Raw genomic sequence first — 25,382 nt, 5'->3', positions numbered from 1 at the left:
TCGAAGATGATGAAGCACTTGAGGCATCAACGAAGCCTCAAACATTAAAGATTTGGAAGCAACACAATTTGAGGGCCATCGCAGTCATCGGGCTTTGCCTAGATGATTCATTGATTCATCACATCGACTTCAAATCCAAGGCAAAGGAGATTTGGGCACGCCTCGAGAATATATTTGGTAACAAGATCACCAACTCCAAGGTATTTCTAAAAATGCAATTTTATAATCTGAAAATGGAAGAGTCTGATACTTTGAGTGCGCACATAGCAAAATTTCAATCTTTAGTTCAACAACTCTCCAATTTGAAGTGTTGCCTGGATGACGAGGACAAAATGGCTGTCCTGATGATGACAAGTATGGAAGGGATTTCTCGCTTTGAGAATGCTCTTGAAGTACTTCGCATTGCATCGACTACATTCGAAGATATGGTGTCTCTTTTGCTTGAAAAAGATCGCCGCAACAAGGAAACTCCATCCTATTCAGCGGATACTATATAGGCTCTTGCCTCCACTAGCAAATGGAGACCTAGGCCATCATGATTGCTTTCGGCAACATTGTTGTGCTAAATTATGCTCATGATTTTATACTATATAATCATGGTGATGGATTTGAACTAGATCTATTAAAAAATAAGCCAATATAATACAATGTCCAATATTTTATTACCTAAATTGAAGTAGACTTTTAAGGGTCTTTAAAGAGTATGAAGTCAACTATATAAAGGGCTATAGGTATGAACATAGACTTTATTGTGCTCATATCCTAAACACAACCTCTCCCTACTCTTGTCATCTCCCACAAACCTCCAATGGCCACACCTCGCAAGGCATACCGTGACTTCATCACTTCTACTCGTTATTCGAGTAGAGGCGGAGTTGTATGAGAGATTTGATTGCAAGATAGATGTCATTGGCATAGTCCACAAGCACCTAGATGTTTTCAGAGATGTGGTAGATTACATTAGAGAGAAAATTAAGCCTTACATGATCCAGCTAGACATAGATAGAGTAGAATGGGTTCTCATCAATCTCCTCATTGAATATCACCAGTTGATAGTGTTTTTAGGCATAGGTTGAAGAGAATTTGTAAATCCCTTAGTCCAAAAAATCTTTGAAGAATTTCAAAGGATGAAGAGTTAGATCTGCAAGCGGGTCTTGTAGGAACCCGTTTTGTATCCCTGGAAATATCCTATTGTGTAATTCTTCTGGAAATGGAGGACGCAGATGCACCTCCATTCATCAAGGTAGAGCCATGTCCTCTTCTAGCAGTAGAGCAAGATGTTGAAGTTGAAGAGAATCTCAATGTGCAGAAGCCGCCCTAACTCTAGAGTGGTCCAATGCAAGATTGGAGAAGGGAAAGCACATAGCAGAAGTGGAGCACACGGCAAAGGTGGTTGTGGTGCTCGAAGAAGCATGTAAAACATCATCTATGGGACAGCTTGAAGAGGAAGAAGAGGAAGAAGAGGAGGAAGGTATGAAAGATGAGGTTTTTGTTTACCTTGGTTGTCCATCTGATAACACTCCACCAACCATTGCCATGACCAGGGGAAGTGCAAGATGGGCAGCCAAGGGAAATGGTCTTATTGAAGGGCTTTCAAAAAAGGCTTGATAGAATTGGTACCATGCAGAGGTGGAGAGCCAGATCCTAGTAGAGCACACACTGCACACCCTTCTTTTGGTTCTCATACCAACCCGTCATCGAGCTACCATTCCAAAAGGGAATGGTCAAGCCAAGGCACCAGGCAGCCTTTCCATTCCCTGTTCACCTAGAAGGTCTGAAGATGTCTCATACTATCGTGGCTCCACTTTTTAGACGATTAATCAGGGTTTTCCCACTTTTGGGTAGATTTCATGGAAATATTGGAACGCTTGAGCCAAGGTCTCTCACCTCCTGCTGAGACACTTTGGCCGCACAACTTCGGACAAAATTTGGCTAAACAATTTTGGAAAAAATGTCCTAAAAGGCAAGGGAAATGAGACACATTTTGTGTCAAAGCAAAAAGTGACACAAGTCCTGCTCCCGAGATGGTGTTGAGTTGACAAGTGCTAAAAGAAGTGCCGCAAAGATGTAACGAGTGCTAATAAGTTCCTCTTTGGATGTAAACTCTTTTGTTCAACTTTTCATCCCAATATACTCTCTTTTGTTTCAACTTTAAGATGATACTATTATCGCAAAAATTACTTCGACTAGTGAAAGTGATTTTTAAAAAGCACAAATTGCCCTCATTTACAATTTACTATGAAAACTATTGTTACTTTAGTAGTGAAAATGGTTCTAAAGAAGCACAAATGGGATACTTTTGCCCTTTTTTAGGATTTACTACAATAATGCAGCCGTTGCAAAAGCAATTTTGCTTAAGGAAATACATTTTCCCTAGTTTAGGATTAACTGCAAAGAAGCACTAAAATAGCTCCAAGAACTAGCACATTGGCTATAAGGAAATTCCAATTGTTATGACTATTACTTTGGTAGTGAAAATGGTCTTAAAGAATCTCTAAAGAAGTACAAATGGCATACTTTTGCCCTCATATAGGATTACTACAACCAGTGCAGTCGTTGCACAAGGACTACTAAAATAGCTTGAAAATAGAACCAGCATGGTGGTGTAAGAAAATACATCTTAAAAAATTAAGTATCAAAAAATGCAATTGTTAATATGGCCCTTGATGGGTCCCCTTTAGTGGGGCAAGGTCCATATCGACATATATGGCATGTCAATATGACCCTTGCTCCTAAAGGAGACCCCTCAAGGCCCATATCAACTTCAAAGGGGACCCTTCAAGGGCAAGGAAATATATTTTCCTTGGTTTAGGATTAACTACAACTAGCACTAAAATGAAACAAATACAACAACCAGCGCGGTGGTCGCTCTAAGCCAACACCAGCACCTTGTCAGCACAGTGGTCTAGGTGGTTGCACAAGGAAATCCTTAATCCTAACTAAAATAACTCCATCATATTCCAAGAACTAGCGCGATGGTTGCTCAAAAGCCAACGTTTTGCTCCATGAGGCTCTCAATAATTGTGAAGTTAGTTTTTATAAAATATCTTTAGATATAGATGTAATCTTTTTGTTCAATTTTTGCTTGATGAGGCTCTCAACAATTGCTTATTTGTTATAAACTCTATTTGGATGTAATCTGTTTGTTCAACTTTTGCTCTCAACAATGGTTGAGTTGTTATACTTGCCGAGTGTAATCTAATATAAATAATACTATTATTGCAACCGTTTTACTGGTTACAGTCATTGCTCAAGCAATTGGTGCATTTTCCTTGGTGTCATGCTTACAAGCTTTCTGTGCTGCAGGTATGTCTTTCCATATGGAGAGGGTGTCTTTGAGAAGATGTACGGTGCAAGCAGCACTAAAATAGTTCCAACAAGAACCAACTTGGTGGTTGCAAGGAAATCCATTTTCTTGTAACCTGCACTAAAATAAAACCAATGCGGTGGTTACACAAGGAAATTGGTTTAGGACCAACTGCAAGCAGCACTAAAGTAGTTCCAAAAACCAACACGCTGGTTGCAAGGAAATACATATCCCTTGGTTTAAGATTAACTGCAACCCACACTAAAATAGAACCAGTGCGATGGTTGCTCGTTTAGGATTAACTTCTAACCACTTGTTTTAAACTATTAATTACACTCTCATTACATTATAACAACATGCTGTTTTAACCAACTTAAAACTTGCCTCATGGCATGCTAAGAAGAAAGGGGACCCCTCGATGCAAAATATATGAAAATTTGTGGGACACAAGTAGATAAAGTTAATACATTTTCTTTGGTTTAATTAGGAGTCGCTAGAGCCACCTCTAAAAACCAAAGCGGTGGTCACACCAAGCCAACATCAGTGCACTGGTTACAAAGCTAGATTAGAGCGAAAAAACTATGGATATATGACAAGTGGCAAGCTACATGTAGATGACAGGTAGCTAGCTGCGGATAGATGACAGGACAAGTTGTGGGCAATCTGATGCACAAAGATGCAGCACAGAGACCATGCAAACAAGGGCAAAACTGCTTGTGTAGTGACATGTGTCAAGCTCTGCAATGTTCTGAATAGCAAGTTTTTGACAAAATGTACCGCATTACGCCAGTAAGGCAATCATTACGTCGAAAAAATTTTCGACGAGAGCACGAGTCCGTCGCTTGAAATTCAAAATATCGCCCAACCACGCATTGCGTCGTGGCCCCAAAACTACTCCTAAAATAGTTCCGTGATTGGCTATACTCGATCGTGCATTGACACCTAAGCTCTATCCAAATAGATAAATATGAGCCCTATGCACAAGACTACTATTAGGTAGTACAAGACCCTTGGAGATCATTTCTTAAAGGCACAAGGATGAATTGCAATACCCACAATATGGAATGAGGTATTGGAATGGTAGCCATTTCATTCCTACATTGTGTAGATGGAATGAATACACACACTGACCAGCTCTGATGCTAAACAGTGGAAAAAGGACGTTTATGGTCATCTGGCCTCGACCCACAAAGCTACATGGACTTGCATGCATGTTTCTTGACACAAGGGCCCTTGTCCATTTTATATGCCCAATAGAGTGATAAGTAGCCCCCTGCTTATCAAAACTAGGGCAGAGTTTCTCAACTAAAAGATTATTTATGGTTGAATTAGTCAAGAAAGAGGAATCCAATTCTCATGTAGCCTTGTGATTGGTTCTTCTCCTAGTAGGTTTGCTCTTCCTCAATCCCACCTCTCTTTCATTGTGTTTATAAGTTTTCTAACTTTGCTATTGGTTTTCCAATGGGATTTCTTTATGTTTGAGTGATTCCGAGTCTTTAGTCATTGTTACATCCTTTTTCTAATTGATGGTACTTCTTTTTTCCCCTCTTTCATTGTGTTAAAAAATTTTACAATCTTTCCTCTATAATTTTAAAATTGGGGCTTTTTTATGTTTGAGCGATGCATATCCAATTCTCTCCACTTTAGAATGATGCTTGTTGCTTCACATAAATACATGTCTTGCATTCTTGTTGAACCATGTCTCAAGATCTCTAGTCCCACGTCGTGTTTAGGCAATTATAGCGGTGATGACACTAAATGACATGATTGAGCCATGGTTGCAATCTTTCCCATCCTACTTTGCCTAGCCCCTTTTTAAGTGGTTTTTGTTTATGTACTTTTGAAAGTATTCTGGTTAAGAACCCACTTTTAGGGGGGTTTTGCACATGCATGTCCCCAAAACAAATGCCTCTCATTTTGTCGTCGTATTAGATGGTTAGTGAGTATCGGAATACAATCTCCTTTGCATGGGGTCTTTTTTGCACTGAAGAATTCCACGCTAATATTGGACCAATGGACTAGTGAGAGTTCTAATAAGATATGAATGACAATGAGTTGGCACAAAAGCCACTCATGAAAGTGCAATAGGACTTCCTTGGCAATCACCAACAAGCTAACTATCCACATAGATAAATCACCTATGAGAGATTGTTAAACCTCAAACATGCTTAGTAAAATGAACTCATCGAACCTCCCAAACCCACTCCGCCATACGAGAGTCTAAGCTCAACGGAAGGCGATCCCATAGATTTATGCATTTTGTTGGACAAAAATGCTTGCAAGGTATACAAAGATCAACTCAAAGACTGGTTCCCCTTGTGTAGACACAACTTTTTCACAATCAAGCAAAAAGGAACTAAAGCTCGACATATAGAGATGCAACTCATTGCATTGCTTGTAAAAAGTAGAAAATATAAGTTGGAATATAAAGTGAATTTCTAGCATTGCACACTAAAGTTCTGGCATATACAGTAAAAAATATGAGTTGGAAACTTCTGGCATATAAAGAGGAAAATATGAGCTCCAACTCAACGCTAAATACTTTAATTACATTACAGAAATCCTGTGATAACAACAATGATGATTCATATTTACATGTAGGCTGCACTATGCATGGTTACTGTGCATGGTTATATAGAACCACATATAACCATAAAATGATTTGCATTACATGAACTTAGCATCGCTTTCAAAATTGCATATCCTTGGAGATATCTTAGACTCTTCCAAGCTTCTTACATGTTTCCCGACGACACAGTTCATATTGGCTAAACAATATTAATGGCTCGTGAATATTTTTTTACAAAAATGCTCCTGAATGTACACAATTTACAACCTATAGAGGGGAGTAATACCCAGCAGCTCAAAGCATTTTCTCATTACCACAGCTGTTGACTCACAAAGTAGAAGCCTGCTTGTCTCCTCTTCTGACCCCACCACCTGATCGTTTTGACAGCACAGGTATTAGCTTTCACCGACAAAAAATGGAGGAAAAACTAGGCTCTGAATGAACAGTTGAGGACTGCTTTCTGTCGAGTTTAAATCAAAACTCCTCAGTATCACAGCAGAATGGCCTGCTAGTGTAGTCTGCTAGGCCCATCCAAATTTTAAAAAATAGCTTAGTGAATAGTAAGCACCTTGCAGGTCGAATAGAATTTTGTGAAGATCTCTGATAAGTTGTATAGATACTCGCACAATGTATTCGGAAGAAGATCATTCAATGTATCCTCTATAATCTGGAGCAAAGCCAAACACATTATTGCCTATCTCATCTGCAAAACTAAGACGTGCACAAATTCTCACCAACAAAGCATACACCCCTTAGGCCCCTGTATTGAATAGATATAGATAGAACATTACATATATAGATATCTGTAAGGAACTATGCACACATGCATGCGCAAACGCAAAAAATAAGTTGATTGATAAATATACAGTTGCTAGGAAACACGATTCTTGATGCCATCATAGTACAACACAAAGTCCACCCACAAAAGCTTCAATCAGCCATCATTGCAAAGCACAAAATCTACCCACAAAACCTTCAATCAACAATGTTATCGGAAATTTTCCATCTCCAAATTCCACTCCTAAACCACAAAACCTTCAATCAACAATGTTATCGGAAATTTTCCATCTCCAAATTCCACTCCTAAACCATATAAGAAAGGAATCCAAAAAAAGCTCATTGACATTATAGTTTCCAGGTCAACACAACTCTTGATAGCACAACACTCCAGTCAAAAATTTAAATCATATCATATCGTGTATCAAATATGAGTCCTGCAGATAAACATCAAAAATGTTATAAATTCTTTTCAGGAGAGAAAACAGGTGCCATGAAAGCCACATAATGCAGTAACGAAGGTAAAGAGATGCTCAAACACAGCTTCAGTCTGTCTAAAAGAATTGCCAGGACTCTGCAGGAAAAACAGTGACATGCTATATCTCGTAGCAATAGGAGATTCGTCACATTTACTATACTTTCCAAAAGTGACAACTTATCGTCCTCTAGCCACAACAGTATATTCTTAGTTAGTGAGTTCCTTCTCAAAGTAGCTTTTTCCCTTTATTAGATATACCTCAGAAAAGCGAACAAGATGAAACCCTAGCTGCCGCTCGTTTTCATGCTGTAACCTCACATTTCCAATCTGCACATGATTGAGGCACAAATCATGATATGGGGCAGAGAAACGATTTTATGTTAATAATTTCCTTAACAAGATTGCCCACATGATATGTACATCTATGAGAAATATGTTCAAGGTGAATGCCTTAGTAACTTACCTGTTTCAACTGATCAATGTCCTTCCCAGATTTTCGAAGAATTGAGCAGATACGTGCATGGGCATAAAGAAGGTATACAGCTGTATTGCCCTGGCATATTGCACATAAACCACCAGCACCAATATATAGGGATCAGAGACCGTGTTACAACAAATTTTATAGGTCTCAATTGAAGACCTAAGCAAGCAATTAGGTTTGACCAATTGTCCATTCCAAAAACAAACTTGATATATAATCTTGCTGCAGCCTTCTCAAGTACATTATCAAGCTGAAGGAGCAAATTCTCACCTTAACATCCAACATTTGATCAAAATTGAAAGTGTAGTTTGTTAAACGATTGTTCTTCAGATCAGCATACCTAAAGCAGCACAATTTCCAGAACATCGTGTAGTTTAGAAGACTTACAAACAAGCAAATCAAGCTTTTAACATTGATAAACACACTATAGCACATCACAAGTCACAATTAAAAAAAAAAGGAACAAACATCCATCTACAACCAGAGCTGCAAACAGGAATATTTTCCCTTACTTGACTGCTCCATATCCCAGAGCTTCCGCCGCCGCCTCTAATTCCTCAGAGTCCCACTCATCCTCCCTACCTGTTTAAAAATGGGGAAACTGAGTAGAAAGCTTTCATCAGGATCCACATTAAAAAGTTTGGGCTTCCCTTGAACAAGATTACCGCGGTCAATGAGCCCCTGCTTGCTCCGAGTCTTTGCCTCATCAAGCAAATCCGCTAAACGGACCACTTCAGTGTCACGAGTTCTAAACCTTTTGCCGTCAAGTCCAAGAACAAGCCCAAAACCAACATGGGTGGTTTTAGGGAGTCCATCTTCTGGGAGCCATCCTGCTTGTCTTGCAGCCTATCAAAATGGAAACAAAATCGCTACTAAGACACGCCCTCTCATACAAAAACGAGCCAGATACAACAGCACAGCCCACTAGATAATTTCAATCAATTTCCTCTCCCAGAAACTTCATTTCCTAAAACCAATTTCATCAGATGTATGCATAGTTTACTGATCACAAAGAATCATACTTTGAGCTATATTCAGTATATCCATGATCTCGTTAAGTCAATTGTCCGCCAAGTTCATCCCACACTCGGAGGAATGTTGACATTACAGAGAACTGCAAAGGTTTCAATGGACAGAATCCTTCCATCTCTTCCCCCAATCCCCCTCTCCCTCCCTTGCATCCTATCATGTACTGCTTTACAGAGTCCAAAAGGCACAATGAACTAAAGATGTACAGTAGACAGCAGGTAAAGTCCAGCATCAGGACGTATTATCCTTACACTGAAGAAATTGTTAAAATGCAAGGACTGGCCCACATCTGTGAGGTAGATTATCCAGTCTGCTTTCTCTTCATTCAAACGATACCTGCATAAGACACGAACATAATGTCAACTTCTAAATGCACGAGTGCAGATTTTTCGTTCATAAAGACATAAAACCGGACTGCATCATGGCGGCAAACCACCACATGAATCTTCACTACCAAGAAAAACTTCATGTTTTCCCTTTGATGGATGTCAACAAACCCGAGATTGTTATATCACTTTCACAAAGCTAAATCCTGAAGATGTGGTCAGTTCACAATAGAAGTTACCTACCAAAGCGCAGCCAAGTCAGTAGATGCATAGTTGAATCCACCATCTTTCTTCACTACAATCAATGGAGTATTCTGGTCTTCTATCAATATGACTCTCGCACCTTCACTCTCCACCACAAGGCCCTTGCCCTCAAGTTCTTTTAGCACGCCAGGGATATAAGGATTGTAGAAACTTTCACCCTGTAGAAAGACAATTATCAAAATATCAAACAATCATAGCATTTGGAATAGCTCATACCTAGGTTCCCTCCCAAATGGGTCTGGTTTGCAAATTAAAGTCTTTATTTGTTACAATTGTTTAACACATAGCTGTGGCACAAGGATTTTACAACATATTCATACTGTACAATGTTTCATTCATAACTCCAGAAGCGTTTTCCAACAAAATCATAAATTCCAGTCCCCCTAAAATTTTCAAAAGGCGAGAAAATGTAACAGATGTATAACTAAGTACGATAATACCTACAATGTTCAGACTCGAAAACATTTTTGACAGATCAAGATCTATCTAGCATTCAAATCAAGAAGAAGCATTGAGAAATTTTGAATATACAACTTCACAAACCAACTAAGAGGTCAACAAGCTATATATACCTTTGTAAGACTAGAATAAGTCCAATCATACAACTAAGAGGTCAACAAACTAGACTAAATTTAAAGTCACCAAGACCATGGACTCGTGATCAAGAGAAAGCATGAAATAAATCAAAAATTCGTATGCATGCATCCGTGCATGTAGCAAGTTCCTCACCAAGGTTGGTGACACGACCCCGTAGGATCTGACCCTATCACTGACCTAGAATCTCATCCTCAATACAACCAGAATCATAGCGCAGGTGCCTCGATCCTCCCGACCACCCCCGAGCACGTGGGCTACAGCTCGACTCATCCATAGGCCCGTATCTAACCCAAGCGTCCCATCCATCAGTTGAGGTGCACTCAACTGATCTACACAATAGCACTGGCCCTCCCTCTATATAGAAGGAAACCTGCTATAGATAGCACAATGCTATGAATAGCTCCCTCCATATAAAGCGAGCACTATATATGAATCAATCTCTATATATAGCAATCTCGGCTAAAAATAGCCATCCAGCCCTATGCTATCCCGTAACCCACGTTAACCTGCTATCCAACCCTAGGTACACCATGCACATGACATACTCCCCTTCCTCTAAGAACTCACTCCTGAGTTCACCAGAAAGCCCGAAAACTCTTTGTGAAGATGAGTCCATGCCAATAACTATACTCTGACTATCAGTTTGAGTGTGCTATACTTTCCATGAGATTCAAATCAAAGAAAATATAAGGCCAAAGCCACAATCTTTGATAACCAACCCAAGGAAAATAAATCTCTCAATCTAAACGAGGTTACATATCGTCAAGTAGTCTCCTCGAGAAATCAAGTAACGCCTCAGAGTTAATTCCGTTGACATATCCGTACACAAGCATAGTAAAATCTGTACCTGAAGGTAAATGATTCTATCAACCTTATCTATTGAGTATCCTTGAACTCAAAATCTTAGGTTGAGATCGAGGAATCATTGTTCGAACAACCCCATCCATTAAACCCCTCGAGGTCAATTTCTGGGTTGCAATTTCTATCAACCCTAATGTTCTAAATTACTTAGTATTCAGAAAATCCCTCAACGGAATACCCTTGTAATTCAAATTCTTGGGTTGAAATACATGACAAACTTTCCATTGCAGAACCATTAGGTGTCCGTTCATAACTCATGATGGAAGAATCTTCATGGAAGTATCAATGGACAAAATCCTGACCAAAGATATGGTCCCCTTGATCTATCCTCAAAATGCCCCTACATGAGGATAATCAGTAAAAATTCAGTTGGCTATATCCAGTCAATGGTACTGGTCTAGACATGTATATAGTCAACCATCATAGGAATAGCATATACCTTTGTAAGACTAGAATAAGTCCAATCATACAAATTTAGAATTTTTTGTTGTTCTAAAGATCAAAAATCTACAAAGAAAATAAAAGAGAAAATGAAAGAGAAGAAAAAAGAGGTAAACAAAAACTTTTATGAAAAGCAAAAGGAAGACATACTTAGCAAGCAAAGCAACACTTATGTCGTCATCAGTGCCCAAGCATAAGCAGCTATACTGGGTTTCTAAAGACCCGCGGAGTCTCTTGGGCAAACCCAGTGCTTGCTAAAATACGTCAAATAAACAAAAGAGAATGAAAACAAGAAATAAAGAAGAAACGAAGCAGGTGACTTAAGCAAAAATAAACAAGCAAGTCAAGAAACAAAAACTTCCAAAAAACTAGAATCTCTCTCTCTCTCTCTCTCTCTCTCTCTCTCTCTCTCTCTCTCTCTCTCTCTTATTTAAAACATAAAAAGTTAAATGGCACTTTACACTTATGTCTCGTTTCTGCAAAGAGGCAAAAATACATTTCTAACTTAGAAAGCACAAGTATACTCAAACAAACTCTCTTTTGAAACTAAAAGAAAAACGGGCTATTCAGCTCCCCGCTTTTTGTTTTCAGCTTAAGTTCAATCATTCTAAACAAACCTAAGGCCGAAACACCATAGATAAAAGACTTCATATCTAAGAATGTGCGAACTTTTTTCATTATTTTCCTTGGATTATACCTCTTGTGTAATAGTAAAGTGATCAAATTACTACAATGAGTGATAAAAGACTCCTTAGTTGTACAAAGGCGGGAAAATCTATGGAATTGGGAAGAAATGACTCCATATTTTGCCAAATCAGAAATGTTTGAGTCAATGTGAGGCATTTTTATAATGTGTAAACCACTATATTCAGGTTGTTCACGTTTATCGTATATATCAACCTCTAATCCTATGGTAGATTGAGAAAGTCTAAGATCTAAGAAAACACAAGAATCCCCTTTTGAAGTGCAGTTCAGTTCACAAGAGTCACGAGGATAGATTCCTTCTCCAAAAGCTCTAGCGTCTTTGTACATAAAGTCTTGAAAGTTAGGAACATCTCGTACAAATAAATCATCTATAAAACACCTAACTTGACTAAGCTTATGTAAAATGATAGGGCAGGTATTGATAGAAATAAGACGTTGCATAAACTATGTCATCCAAAGACTGCGGAAATATACAATCCGAAATCTCTAAAAAATAAGATCCACTACCGAATATCCTGTATAAACTTGTGCACAATAAACCGCTCCGATCACAGGATCATCCAGTTCTTAGGATCTCTTATCTAGGAACACCAGGTTCCAAACAAGGCATTGACATACCATCATCAGAAGAGATGCGGTAACCCTCCCTGAGATTGAGTCTAGACTATGGAGCTCCAAGGTTGAACCCAAAAAATACATGGCTTCTCTCAAGGTAAAGAATCTTAGTCAACCCTCTTTAAAAAAATCTAATCAGGTTACCCCCAATTCAATTCAGCCTACTTGGACTTCACCCTAGAGGTCCTTGGGTATTATTTCACGCTGGATTATACCACCACATCAGAGAATCTTAAATGTAACATACCTCAGTGTCCCATACCACCAAAGTATAGTGCAAATAAAAAACTCAGTGGACAATATGAGTAAATCAGGTAGCCAATCCCTCTTCAACTCAGATGATCCCAGATTGAGTCAAGGTGGCAAATCCGTTCTCAATCCTTTTCTTAATGTGATTATATCACCCCCTTGTGTTACAATACCCCAACCAACAGGTCAAAGAAGAAAACCAGTAGGTAGCATCCCTAACAACTCTTGAATCCTGACTATCCATGACCTCGGGCTAAAAGAGTGAGAATCAGAATGACCCCGCCTTTGGACATGATTCAAAGAAGGTCAAAGAAGAAAACCAATAGGTAGCATCCCTAACAACTCTTGAATCCCGACTATCCACGACCTCGGGCTAAAAGAGTGAGAATCAGATGACCACGCCTTTGGACATGATTCAAAGAAGGTATCCATCAAGACTCATCTTGGTCTAATCAATAAGAACCTTCATATGTCCAAATGGTAACTTGAAGAAACGCCATAACTCACAATCACATCAAGATCAAAACTTCAAATAGAAACCAAACAGGAATCTACGCACCAAGATTCGAGAAAGGGAAATCCAATTGCCTTTGTTAAATCCGGTCTAATATGTAACAAATACTCAGGCACCATCAATGTACCATATATCTAAAAAACTTCAAGATATATGCAAGAAAAGTATAATTTGAAAAAAACCATCAAATTATAGATGCCACTAGTTACAAATGAAACCCAAGTTAACCAAAACTTGGTCAATTTAATAACAAAACAGTTTATAATTCATACAAAATTAGGAAGCTTCTTGAACCAAACGTGGTTCAAAAGATCCAGTCGAGCCAAAAAATAATTGGGTGTCAGTCAAAACTGAGGATGTCAACCTCTTCATCGCTTCGCAATAGCACGGAAGCGGTATAAAGACTCTAAAACAAGCTGTCTACATTTAGAACAGCATGAGCCTTCTTCAATATATTTCTAGTACTCAGGGGTTTTATAGTAGTGAAGAGCTGCCCACAGTTCATCCATCAAGGAATCCATCTCTCGTAGCAGGTCATGAGGTCTATGAGGAATAACCACCGATAAAGCCTCATCCTCCATCTCAATAAAACAGTAATCCAACGTAGGTGTCTCATTACTTTGATGTCCTTCCATGGCTGGAAAATATCTCGCACGAGAGAGGGACTAGAAGAGAAACAGCTGCGTCCAAACGCGTGCTCTTTACACAACAAAAGAGAATCTGGTGCTGCGTGGAATCAAGGAAGAAGGCGAGTAGAGGACAGCAAGAAAGATGGCGGAATCTGATAGGCTGATCTCAAACGGAAAGAGGGTGGGAAATTCGCCTTCATGCGCTGAAGTGCTGAAGTGAGAAAGAGAGAGAAATCCCGGGTATATAAATAGCCAGGAAGGGCCATCAAAAGCTAGGCGAATTTAGGGTGGGTGCTTGATTTAGAGCAAGTGCTTTCCTTGCTAGAGAAAAACAAAAAAGCAACCTGCTTTTTTTTACCAAAAACAGTCTCGCTTTCAATAGATCTGGTCCCGCTTTTCTCCAGCCAGCCAAAAATAGCCAAAACGCTCTAAAATCAGGCCATACGCTCCTTCCCAAAGCCAAGCGCCTGCCCCCAATCATATCGCCCCTATCTCTGATGCTCGAATTTCCTAGACAAGACGTTCTCTGGCTTACGAACGCCCTCTCTTTCCTCCTTCTCAACTGCAGCAAATCTGGGTCTCTAGGGTAGGAATCTCATCCTTGAGAACCTAGGGCAAATTCTTTCCCTAACCAGCCCACTCTCACACATCCCCACACAGCCAATCACATCAACAACCCAAGCGTGGGAAGTTATACGTCAGAAACAATCCATCCTCATATCTCTTGCTGAAAGCATCGAGTCTTCTCAACACCTACCCTTCTCAAGGAATCACGATTTCCAAACACGTAGCAACCGAGAGAGCACACAGCCTATGGACTTCTATTTCTTCCACAACTCTCCCAATCGTGAGCGCACATCAGCCAACAATTCAGCCCATACATGAGCGGAAATGCAGATTTGCAAGAGCAATCTTAAAAAAGCATACCTGGAAGACATCTTTTTTGCATACCTCGCGTTGAATTCAATTGTGATAGGACGGCTCTGATACTAGATGACACGACCCTGCAAGATCTGACCCTATCACTGACCTAGAATCTCCTCCTCAATACAACCAAAATCATAGCGCAGGTGCCTCGATCCTCCCGACCACCCCCGAGCACGTGGGAAACAGCTCGCGACTCATCCATAGGCCCATATCTAACCCAGGCGTCCCATCCATCAGTTGAGGTGCACTCAACTGATCTACACAATAGCACTGGCCCTCCCTCTATATAGAAGGAAACCTGCTATAGATAGCACAATGCTATGAATAGCTCCCTCCATATAAAGCGAGTGGATACAAAGACGTGTGGAGATTTGGAAAGGGTGTTAGGTGGGTAAGGCAAGCTTCTTCCTATGGGAAACCCTGCATAACTAGTTATCAATGCATAGTAGTTTAAGAATAGCTATTGTGTGGGCGATGTGTTGAAATCACAATTCTCCTCTTGTGGGAGTACAATGTAACAAGAAGAATATGGTGTGTGATGCTTGCAGAAATTCGGGTGGGTAGGATTGATGCATAGACTATCAATCAAGAAGAATTGGAAGCTAGTTATGTTGGGAGATACTAGAGATCTTCCTTCTACTCTAACAGCCTATTGGCAACATATAAGAGCTATTGTTCTACTATCAGTGGTTAGATGGGAAAAAGGATCCCGTGGTGGGAGACTATTTGGGTAAACTGGCTAGTTAGAATTTTTGAGATCTTTACCTTTATGGTGTAGGTCACAGGCAGCTTGCCCCTTGTAGATGACCAATTTTTTTATATTTTCCTTATATAATACAAGTCGGCATTTTATGTTTGAAAAAAGAAAAAAGGAAGCATTTGCTATGATGTGCCAATTAGGACCACTACCTTTTTCGTCACATTCTCCTGTTCAAAAAGAATGTGGGAGACATTGGCAAACTGTCTAGTGGACAAGCATTTCTCCAACAAACTGAATTTTCATTACATGGAAACAATCATGCACAGTTGGTAAGGCAATTGACTGTGTTTGTTATTATGTCCATAGACTTAGTCATACATTATCTTTGCTTTTGAAAGACAAAACAATAATGAGCAATGTTATTATGTACCTTTTTGTTACCAAATTTCAAAGTCAAGGAAGTCAACACAAACCATGGAATCATCTAGTTAAAAATTCTCCTATATATGAATCAATCTCTATATACAGCAATCTCGGCTAAAAATAGCCATCCAGCCCTATGCTATCCCGTAACCCACGTTAACCTGCTATCCAACCCTAGGTACACCATGCACATGACAGTTGGAGCATAGACAAGTCTCACGTGCATTGAGAATCCCATTCGACAACTGCAAATCTCATCCCATCAGTTGATGATTGAGAAAGGCAAAGCTACAAGCACACCTAGGGAGCAGAAGATCTGCAAGTTCTACACACTGGAGGAGGTGGAGACAGAGGAACATATTTAGTGTAGATTCCTAGTCTACTATGAGATTCGTGAACAATACCACTGCTTTCTCGTCTAGGAGGGACATGGGTTCGAAAAACTTTGTCGATCCATTTCCATGATTAGGTCTCCATCGGCATCTACTTCATCGAGATGCCATGGCATATAGAGACTCTATTGAGACAAATCAAACAACAAGAGATGACACTGAGATGGGAGACACAGCTAGACCAGACACAACAGCATGTGACATGCTTCTACACATTCCAATCAAAATCCGGTCACAGTGGAGTGGAGGAGAAGCAAGCCAAGATGAGGATAACGTAGATTAGCGGAAAGAGGAAACAAACAACAGAAAAATTAGAGCCACAAAGACCATGCATTGTGTAGAGACAAACCAAAGCACACACAATAGAGTTTCAGCTTATCCCCACTTTACTCAAAGGGGACCACCAGACAAGGGGTATCACTCACCCCCCTCCACCACCACTTTTTTCGTCCAACATCCCCCCTCCACCATCACTTCCGTCATCCATCCCCTCCACCTCCCACTCACCACCTCCACCACCACCACCACCACCACTTTTTGCATCCACCCCCCCTCCACCATCATTTTTTCATCAAAACCCCTCCATCTCCACCACTCAAGGTAAACCCCCCCTCCACCACCACCCTCTCCGCCCCCCCCCCCCCTCTCTGCCTGTCTGCTTGCGGCGTCTAGCGCCCGACCCACATGGTGCCCTCTTCTCGTGCTTGCAGCGGCTCGCCCACCCCGCAGCCACCTCTACCCTTCGTCCTCTCTATCTCTACCCCTGCCCCTCACAAACCTCACACTCCCTATCCCCTCACCCACACATCTCACCCCCTTCCCTCGCGACCACCCTCTGTGTTGGAGTATCATAGCCAAAGAGTGTAGTGATGTGATGTGTTAATGTGTAGTACTAGGTGCTCTAGTACTACTTCATGTGTGTCATGTGTGAGTGCCACATGTCATGGTACTTATCCCATATCCACTAGGTGCTAGTGTGTGAATGAGTAGCCTATATAAGGCTTGCACTAGATAGCCTTTCATTATGTTTTCATTCATGTATCATTTCCTCACACCCTAACTTTTTCTCCCTCTCTCTCCACCATGTTTTTAACATGGTATCAGAGCAGGTGTACCCTGCCATAGCTGCTACATTATCCTAGACCTAACCCTATTTCTGCTCAAACCTTTCTTCCTGCAGACGCCTCAGCCCTGCACATTTCCACCTCAGATTCAGCCTCCTTTCTGTCTCCTTTCAACTGCTTTCTACCCTTTTAGGGTTTTTGCACATCTGCCATCTTTGCTGCCCATTCCGCCTCTGTTTTGCAGCCCGTTTGCTCTCCTTTCTTCACGTGTAGCCTCTCCATTGCCTCCCCTTCATAGCCACCTCCATTCAAGTTTGTTAGGAGCAGCACATGTGGAAATTTGAGGCATTTCAGAGCATCTTCATCTCCGTTTTTAGGGTTTCCAAGACACTGCAGCAGAGCAGCCCATCCACACGTGTTGGTTGCAAGATTTTCGACCTATTTGGAGGCATTTTCGACCAGTTTTGGAGCTCTCGTTGCATTTTCAAGGTGTTCTAGGGTTGCTGTTGCAGAACCGCCTACAACAGAATCATTTTCAAGCAGTTCCTTGGCCTCCGGCACATCTACATCAGCCGTTTTTTGCATCAGAGACCTGCTATATCATTCAGAGCTGTTCTAGGGAGCCGCCTTTCACATTGTTGACCTGTTTTTGCACTTCGGAGTCTCCTGGTTAGCCGTAGGTTTTGGACCTGCTGCAGCACCTTGGGCAGTTATCACGCCCACAAGTACTCACCTCGTGGTTTATTTCTGCTTTTCGGGGCACTTCTCAGCCTTGAGTTGTCCCTCTAAACTGAATGTATTTGGAGTCAATAAGAGCTACTCTGCCCTGGGTTGTCCCCTAAAAATGAATGTATTATCTTTTACTTTGGTTTGATGGTATTCACAACCCAGTTTAGAGTAAGGGGCCGTGACGAGTGATGGTTTGCCCTTGCCGGTCGCAAGCTGACTGAGAAGTCGCTATCACACGGGAGGTGTTGGATAGTTGGACTTGCTCTTTGCAGTATTGCGGTGGAGGGGGATCCGTCTACTCTTACGTGTTGGGTCTCACTCTTTGCTCTGAAGGAGATTTCATAGACAAAGATAGGTGATGTGATGTGTTAGTGTGTAGTACTAGTTCATGTGTCATGTGTGAGTGCCACGTGTCATTACGGGACTTATCTCATATGCACTAGGTGCTAGTGTGTGAGTGAGTAGCCTATATAAGGCTTGTACTTCTCATGATTATGAATAAGATAGCCTTTCATTATGTTTTCATTCATGTATCATTTCCTCACACCCTAACCTTTTCTCCCTCTATCTCCAGCATGTTTTAACACTCTGACCACCAGGCTGCCGACGGCAACTACCGCCCCAAAAAAAAAACTAATCTAGCTAGGTTAGCTTAGGTTGAACTAAGATTAGGTTGGGTTAGGCTAGAGTAGCTTAACTAATAGTTAGTTAGGTTAGACTAGGTTGCCTTAATCGGGCCAGTTAGGTGTGCGACTAACTACAAGTTAAGAGTAACAAGGGAGTTAGGTGAAACTAGTTAGGCTAACTTACAGTTAGATTAACTGGATAATTAGTTTGACCGGTTCAATTAGGTTAGTGAAACTAACTAGTCAATTAGATTAACTAAACAGTTAGGTAGTTAGGTTAACCGCACAGCTAAACTTACTACTTAGTTAGATTATCAAAGCCTCCTTAGGTTCTTTAAGATTAAGTGCATTCACACCTAAGATTAAGACTCAAGACCCCCCCAAAAGGCCATTTTTAACCCCTCCTTTACCCAATCATAACATGCCCATTTGGGACCCAAATTCGACCCTTTCAAAGCCCACCTTTCACACAGTAAAAGAGCATGTTTTACAGAATTTTTCCACCACTTTGGGTCTAGTTCTTGACATCATTTTGAAGATCAATCATTGCTCCATTTTGAGGCACATTTCAACACAAAAAAATGATCATAACTTCGTCGAAACGTACCAGAATTACTTGCAATTTTCACCAACATGATTAGCCATTCACATGCAATATATCTACAGAAATTCTGAGGATTATTAGGCAAGTTTGTGAATGTATTACTCCAAGGGCAACACATCATGAACAAATTGGCAATGTTTAAAAAAATCATCAATTGGTGCAATTCAACATCCCACAATGGAACCCTTATGGGATCAACTTCCAGAGGACTACCAAGAATACATAGACATGTATACCAACAATCCAAGGGACCAGTTGGAGTCAATTCCACAAGAACTTGACACACAACAAGATCCACTTATATAACTACCTGTGTTCTCTGGCATAGGTAATCCCGAAGAATTCATTGCTTTGTTTGAGTGCAAATGGTAGATCCACAACAAGATCCATTTATATACCTACCTCAAGGTAGGAGGAAAATTATTTTGACATATTCCCACAAGCTCTCATAGGAGAACCATTTGATTGGTACTGCAAAATGGATGGGGAAATACAAAGCTCATGGCCCATGCTACGACAAAACTTTATACAACAATGTGCAGTCACTCATGGAGCAATGATGGATCTCCATCAGAGTGTGTCAACCGCAAATTTTGGCAATCATGAAAGATCAGACAAAGGATAACAGAGGTATATGGTACTGCAATGATGATTGAAGAATCAATTGAGGCATCTAGAGTCAACCATCCATCACAATGATCAAAGATGAACCATTCTCTATGATCTAATTCAACCTTGGCAGCAAATGAATGAGAGAAAAAATAAACATGCAAAATCATGGCAAATCAAGGCCTTATATTGATATTAATTCCTTTTAAGTAAAAACATGTCCAGATTTGAGCAAGCGATTTTGCAAACAATGAGAAGACGAGGCTCTTGGCACAAGAAATAGGGACACCTGAAGCCTTCCAATGTTGCATAAATTGAATACGGTTTTCCATGCACGCTATTATGGAAACCAGCACAATGTTCGGTGCCATCAAAACAACAAGCTGAAAATAAAACTATATTTTGGACAACATACCTTGCAAAGATTCCTCTAATTCCTGCCATAACGAAGCACGTAGAAGTGCAGTTTCATTTTCACACATAGATGGTGGCACCACAACATCTTTTGTACCACAAATCAGATCTAACCCTGGCTGAGGGTTTAACAGTTCCTAAGGCTTCCTTGAGGTCAGGTGTTGGGTACCCGTGAATGTGTGCGCTTCGGTTCCAGTGAGCGGCCTAGTGAGCGGCATCAAGCCTGACAGACTGTATCACATTAAATGAAGAACAAGATGACATGAAATGTTGGTTTGGACCAGCCAGATGTTCATGCCATTCTATGCGGGGGCTAATGATCTATCTCGCTACCATATCCGCAGAAGAGGAAATGCATTTTTAAAGGTTTCCATGTGTTGTATCACATTGAATGAGGCACAAAGAAGATATGGCTAAAATTAAATACTGTTTTGGACGCCAAATACTCATACCACTCTATGTTGATATTAAATGCTGGTTTGGACCAGCCAGATAATGGTACCACTCTATGTGGGGAATACTAACTACCTCATATAACCAGGCTCAACTTTTGGTACATTGTTTGTTGTGTTAACCCATATACAACCCCAAAACGAGTAGTGGCTTGTTCTAAGTCTCTTCCATGGCCACATCTCTTCAAGCTTAAAGTTGAATTTGAAAGTCCCTCATAAAGGAAACTACGTCCTTGAATAATTTCCAAGATAGTATTTAATAGTACTTCTTTATGCTTTCATTTGCTAGTCAAGCTATTCAAAGACGTTGCATCAACAAAACCAGCATATGCATTTGCTAAAACATCATACTCATCTAATATTGAACTTCACTAGCAGTCTGTCCAAACAACCATGACACTTCAAAATGGCTTTAAAGAATCCTTTAATCCTGCCAATATTGTAAAATCTATGATCCAATGATGCACCATGGGTCCCTTTAAATAGACCAAAGGAGGGGATTATCAGTGAGACAAGAGTAATGCAAAGACATGTACAAATAAAAATGCATATCTAGATAAATAGTCTAAAAGTTAAAAGCTCAAATACCCCATAGAATAAAAAGATGAAAACAATTGGAGATATCAAATAACTGAACATGAGGATGCAACCCAACAAAGGATATAAGAACGATACCTTCTCTTCTAATTTAACTTTAAGCCGTTTGTAGACTTGATCAAACTCTTTTCGACTAACTTCACAAATTTCCTGCCATGCCTTTCGATATTTCTCCTCTCCACCCTAATTAACAAAAACCCTTATGCCTTAAGACATTGAACATAGTCAGGATTTAAATAAATTCAAACATCAAATGCAAATGTACAAGGCCCTTCAAGGATTACAAGCACCCACATGTGTATGTAAAGCCTCATTTAAACTAACATAAAAGTGGTGAGAATGGATTACAATGTAAGATAGAGATTAGAAACAAGCCCGTCTCTATATCTAGCTGAATTCAAGAAGATGCCCAAACTCAACCTCTAAAAACACAACTAATAGTGCCGTTTCAATCTCATGACAGTAAATCACCAGGTTTTAAACCACAGACTCAATCACGCATAGTAGGGACTACTAATATGACATCCCCATTGACGTAATCAACATCCAACGGCAGGTGTAGACCATAGAATAAACAAATGCTTTCACACATACATATCCACACACGCACACTTAGAATCTATTTATACCAAAATATTCATAGTAAGTTTCTATCAGGACTCCTAGACTCAGTTGTGATGAAGGCTAGCACTAAAGGAGAAGGTGAATCAAAAGTAGTCCACATTCTCTTCATTCAAGCTATAACTGCTTGTGCACATCTATAGTATCTCATTTTAGTCTCACAGAGATTAGCATTGCTAAGTAAAGATAGAAAGAATACATTGCCAATATCAGCAAGCTGCAACATGGAGAAATGTCCACTAATATGGCAGGAACATATATCTACATGAATACAAGAACATGCCCAAACTCATCCTCTAAAAACACAACAAATAGTGCCACTTCCCATATGCAAGTCTATGGAAACATTGGAAAGCCCATGCCAATATAGGCGTTGAAACAATAAGACCCATGGTAATAAATCATGAAATCTACAAAGCAACTAAAAAATTCCTCCTTGCGGGATTTTGCATCTTTTACAAAGCCTGGAGAGTGAACATTATCCAATATAGAATAGTCTATATATGAGGGCTGTCTATCCTCTAGCTCATAGAACAAAGGCCCTTGGATACTCCCTAATGTAGATCTTGATAGCTCTCCCAAACCGATTATGCAACCAAATAATGGTATCCCTAGTGAGCCACCTACTTGTGGAGGGATGGAGATACACTCAATATGCTAAAGGGAATCCCTCCGAACAGAGCCATTGAGAAGGCCAAAAATCACCAGGTTCGAAACGAGAGGTTGCTGTTCGTGAGAAACTCGACTTGTAAATTCTCATTATTTGTAGCTTCCCCTATTTTTCAACTAATGGTTGATCAGCCTCTCACTGAAAAGGGAGAAGTTATGAGCTTGGCGTGAAGACTAGAACGTCTTGGGAGGAGCCTCATAAAAGGAGTCAACATAACCTCTCCAAACCTTACATTTCAGATTGTGTTACATGCTTTGAAAAAGACATGCCACCCCACCAAAGCCAATGAGCACTATACCCTCTCCACCACATGGATCCTGCGATTGGCGCATGAGGAACTCACAAGTATACCTAAAAACCTATAACAATCCCTTTTACTTGTCACAAGTGTTGTCACACAAAGAAAAAAGTAAATATTCATGTTTGAGATATAAGCTCAAAGGTTACATTGTTTGAACAACATCAATCTATTTCTATTAAAAAAATGATTCAAACAAAAGGAGACCCCATCACCTACCCACCCGCCCCTCCCCCAATAGAACTTGAATTGATATTTATCAGAGGTATGCATCATCCTACCAACCCTTAAAAAAGCCCACTTGCCATCATCACGTCATATAATTTCACCATGCATTTCTTCTGGCTTTCCAATAATGGCTTGGTAAGACCCTGTGCCATGAAAATTTGCACAACTATCATATTTTGCTCTTTGCTCTAAGGATCATTTGCCTGGCATTTTAAAAAACAAAATCTATGAGTAAGGTTCCTTGGGGTATCTTAACCACCATGCATTCTGAGTTTGAGTCTCATGCATTCCTAAGGTAGTAGAGAGAAAGTCAAAGCAGCCTTGTTCTCACCTTTAAAATGCATGTTTATGCTTGTATACACTCTTTGGTTCTCTTCTAGGAAGGCTATGATAGTCTCCCTCATAGGGGCCCTACATCCACATTTTGTAATAGTTCAAAGTCTCTTTGACGTCAGCCTCATTGAGCCTATGTGGCTTATATTGCTTTGACATAGTTACCAATAGATTTTTGACCCAATTATGATGTCCTCTCCCTCTACTAGATGCCATTCAGCCAAGTATCCACCTAGACAACAACTAAAAGATTTAGACAGAGTATTCAGCCTACGTCTACGGCCTCTTTGAACCTCATTCATGACACACAAATCAGCTTTGTTGAAGAACACAAAGCATTCATGTGGGGTTGCAGTACTTTGAGAGGCCAATACATGATATGTTACATCAATGATGCTCTAGGATTTGCTCGGTGTGTTGATCACATATACTTGGAGAAGCCAAATATAGAATCACCTTGGGCATTGATCCCTATGACCCTAAGTGATCATCCAGATGAAGAAATGGATGTTTCCATTAGATTTGGACGGTCATTGTGACACTTGATTGGAATATAGATTTGGCATGCTGCATGTGTGGGCATGCTCTTTTGAAAGATAACGATCATCCAAAGGTCTCGTCATAGCACATGACGGACGACCAGTAGAGTATTGACACCCCTAACTATCCACTATCTCAAGGAGCCCATCCTGTCCAAAGTCCTCTCAAGAAACTCTCAATGCATCCTATCATAGGTCTTCTCAAAATCAAGAAGAAAAACCAATAGATCCTTCTAGAAGAATAATGCCAATGTTGTGGCTTCGAATGCCCCCTACAATAGACTCAATTTGGCTCAAATCCGCCGTTTAACACACTGGAATCCAGCATGACAACATGTGTGCAAATTTCCAAACTAGTACACTAGAAGCACAAGATTATCTCTTGGCTCTTACTTTATGGGAAAAAAGTAGATGGCACACAAAAGAACCCAAAGGCATGAGAATACCTAGTTCCAATCATCAATCTCTCACTACGAGAGCATGGTATTTCTCACAATTAGGCGAAAGCCGATCTAAATGCCACTTTTGAAAAGTCTTTAAGGACTTCTAAGCTTGAACGTTTGCTTTGAAGAACAGGTTGTACTCCCTTTGATAGGAAGAGACCGAGGAGATTATTGAATTTACATCAGCAAACCAAAGAAACCTGAAACTAACTTGCTGTAAAGATTGGAATGGAATGAATCGTGCACTTCCATTTATGTGACTAGTGGCAGCACTCCCTATCATTTGAGAAGTTGGTTTGCTTGAGAGTGCTGAGAAAAAAAGTATTACAATATAGGAGAAGGTAATAGTCCAAGTAGAGGCAGAGGGAAACACAAAGGTTAAAGTGGACAATGACTAGTAAAAAGAGATAGAAGTAGGGGCGAAGAAGCTCATGTCACCGACGACACCTATGCAAGTGAGGATGTTTCATGCAACTATTGTCCACATTTTAAATAAAAAATGAAAGATTTTAGGCTGCAAAGGCCTCCCTTTACATAAAATGAACCAAAATTTTGTTATCATTCTACATTCGATGGCCAAAACCCACACCGTAACAAGAAAGAACCTTATAAATTAATCAATTTCTTGTTACTTAAAGCACCATCTCTAAAGCCTTCTCTCCAATATTAAGCAACAATACTCAATCAAAATTCTTTGTCTTTGAGGAAAAAGGACTACCCCAATGGGTCCACCAACTACAATTAAACTATATATGCACTATATTCTTCAATGCATTAATACAACAAGTTTATCAATATTATTTTAGATCGAGAAAAGAGAAGAAGCAAGATTTGTTTCCTAACCAAATCATCCCATGGTTCTCAAGCTCAA

General features: G+C 40.1%; 1 protein-coding gene across 2 annotated transcripts in view; it reads right to left on the bottom strand.

The window, feature by feature from the left end:
* Positions 1-5,824: 5,824 nt before the first annotated feature.
* LOC147894724 (arginine--tRNA ligase, chloroplastic/mitochondrial-like) overlaps positions 5,825-25,382 on the bottom strand; it is a 61,409-nt gene continuing 41,851 nt past the window's right edge. For both annotated transcript variants that reach the window (XM_087384430.1, XM_087384429.1), the window contains 10 exons: positions 21,458-21,562; positions 9,211-9,389; positions 8,893-8,977; positions 8,278-8,458; positions 8,125-8,194; positions 7,883-7,952; positions 7,595-7,684; positions 7,390-7,458; positions 6,445-6,543; positions 5,825-6,247 (listed from right to left, as the gene is read on the bottom strand). In XM_087384430.1, coding sequence (XP_087240556.1) covers positions 6,137-6,247; positions 6,445-6,543; positions 7,390-7,458; positions 7,595-7,684; positions 7,883-7,952; positions 8,125-8,194; positions 8,278-8,458; positions 8,893-8,977; positions 9,211-9,389; positions 21,458-21,562 — 1,059 coding nt within the window. In that variant the 3' untranslated portion in view covers positions 5,825-6,136. The remainder of the gene's footprint in view (positions 6,248-6,444; positions 6,544-7,389; positions 7,459-7,594; positions 7,685-7,882; positions 7,953-8,124; positions 8,195-8,277; positions 8,459-8,892; positions 8,978-9,210; positions 9,390-21,457; positions 21,563-25,382) is intronic.

This window comes from Dipteris shenzhenensis, chromosome 14, assembly GCF_047967505.1.
Source record: "Dipteris shenzhenensis isolate YYH24624 ecotype China chromosome 14, Dip_SZ_1.0, whole genome shotgun sequence".
In the NCBI taxonomy this organism is placed as follows: Eukaryota; Viridiplantae; Streptophyta; class Polypodiopsida; order Gleicheniales; family Dipteridaceae; genus Dipteris; species Dipteris shenzhenensis.
This window is presented reverse-complemented; position numbering and strand designations above follow the sequence as displayed.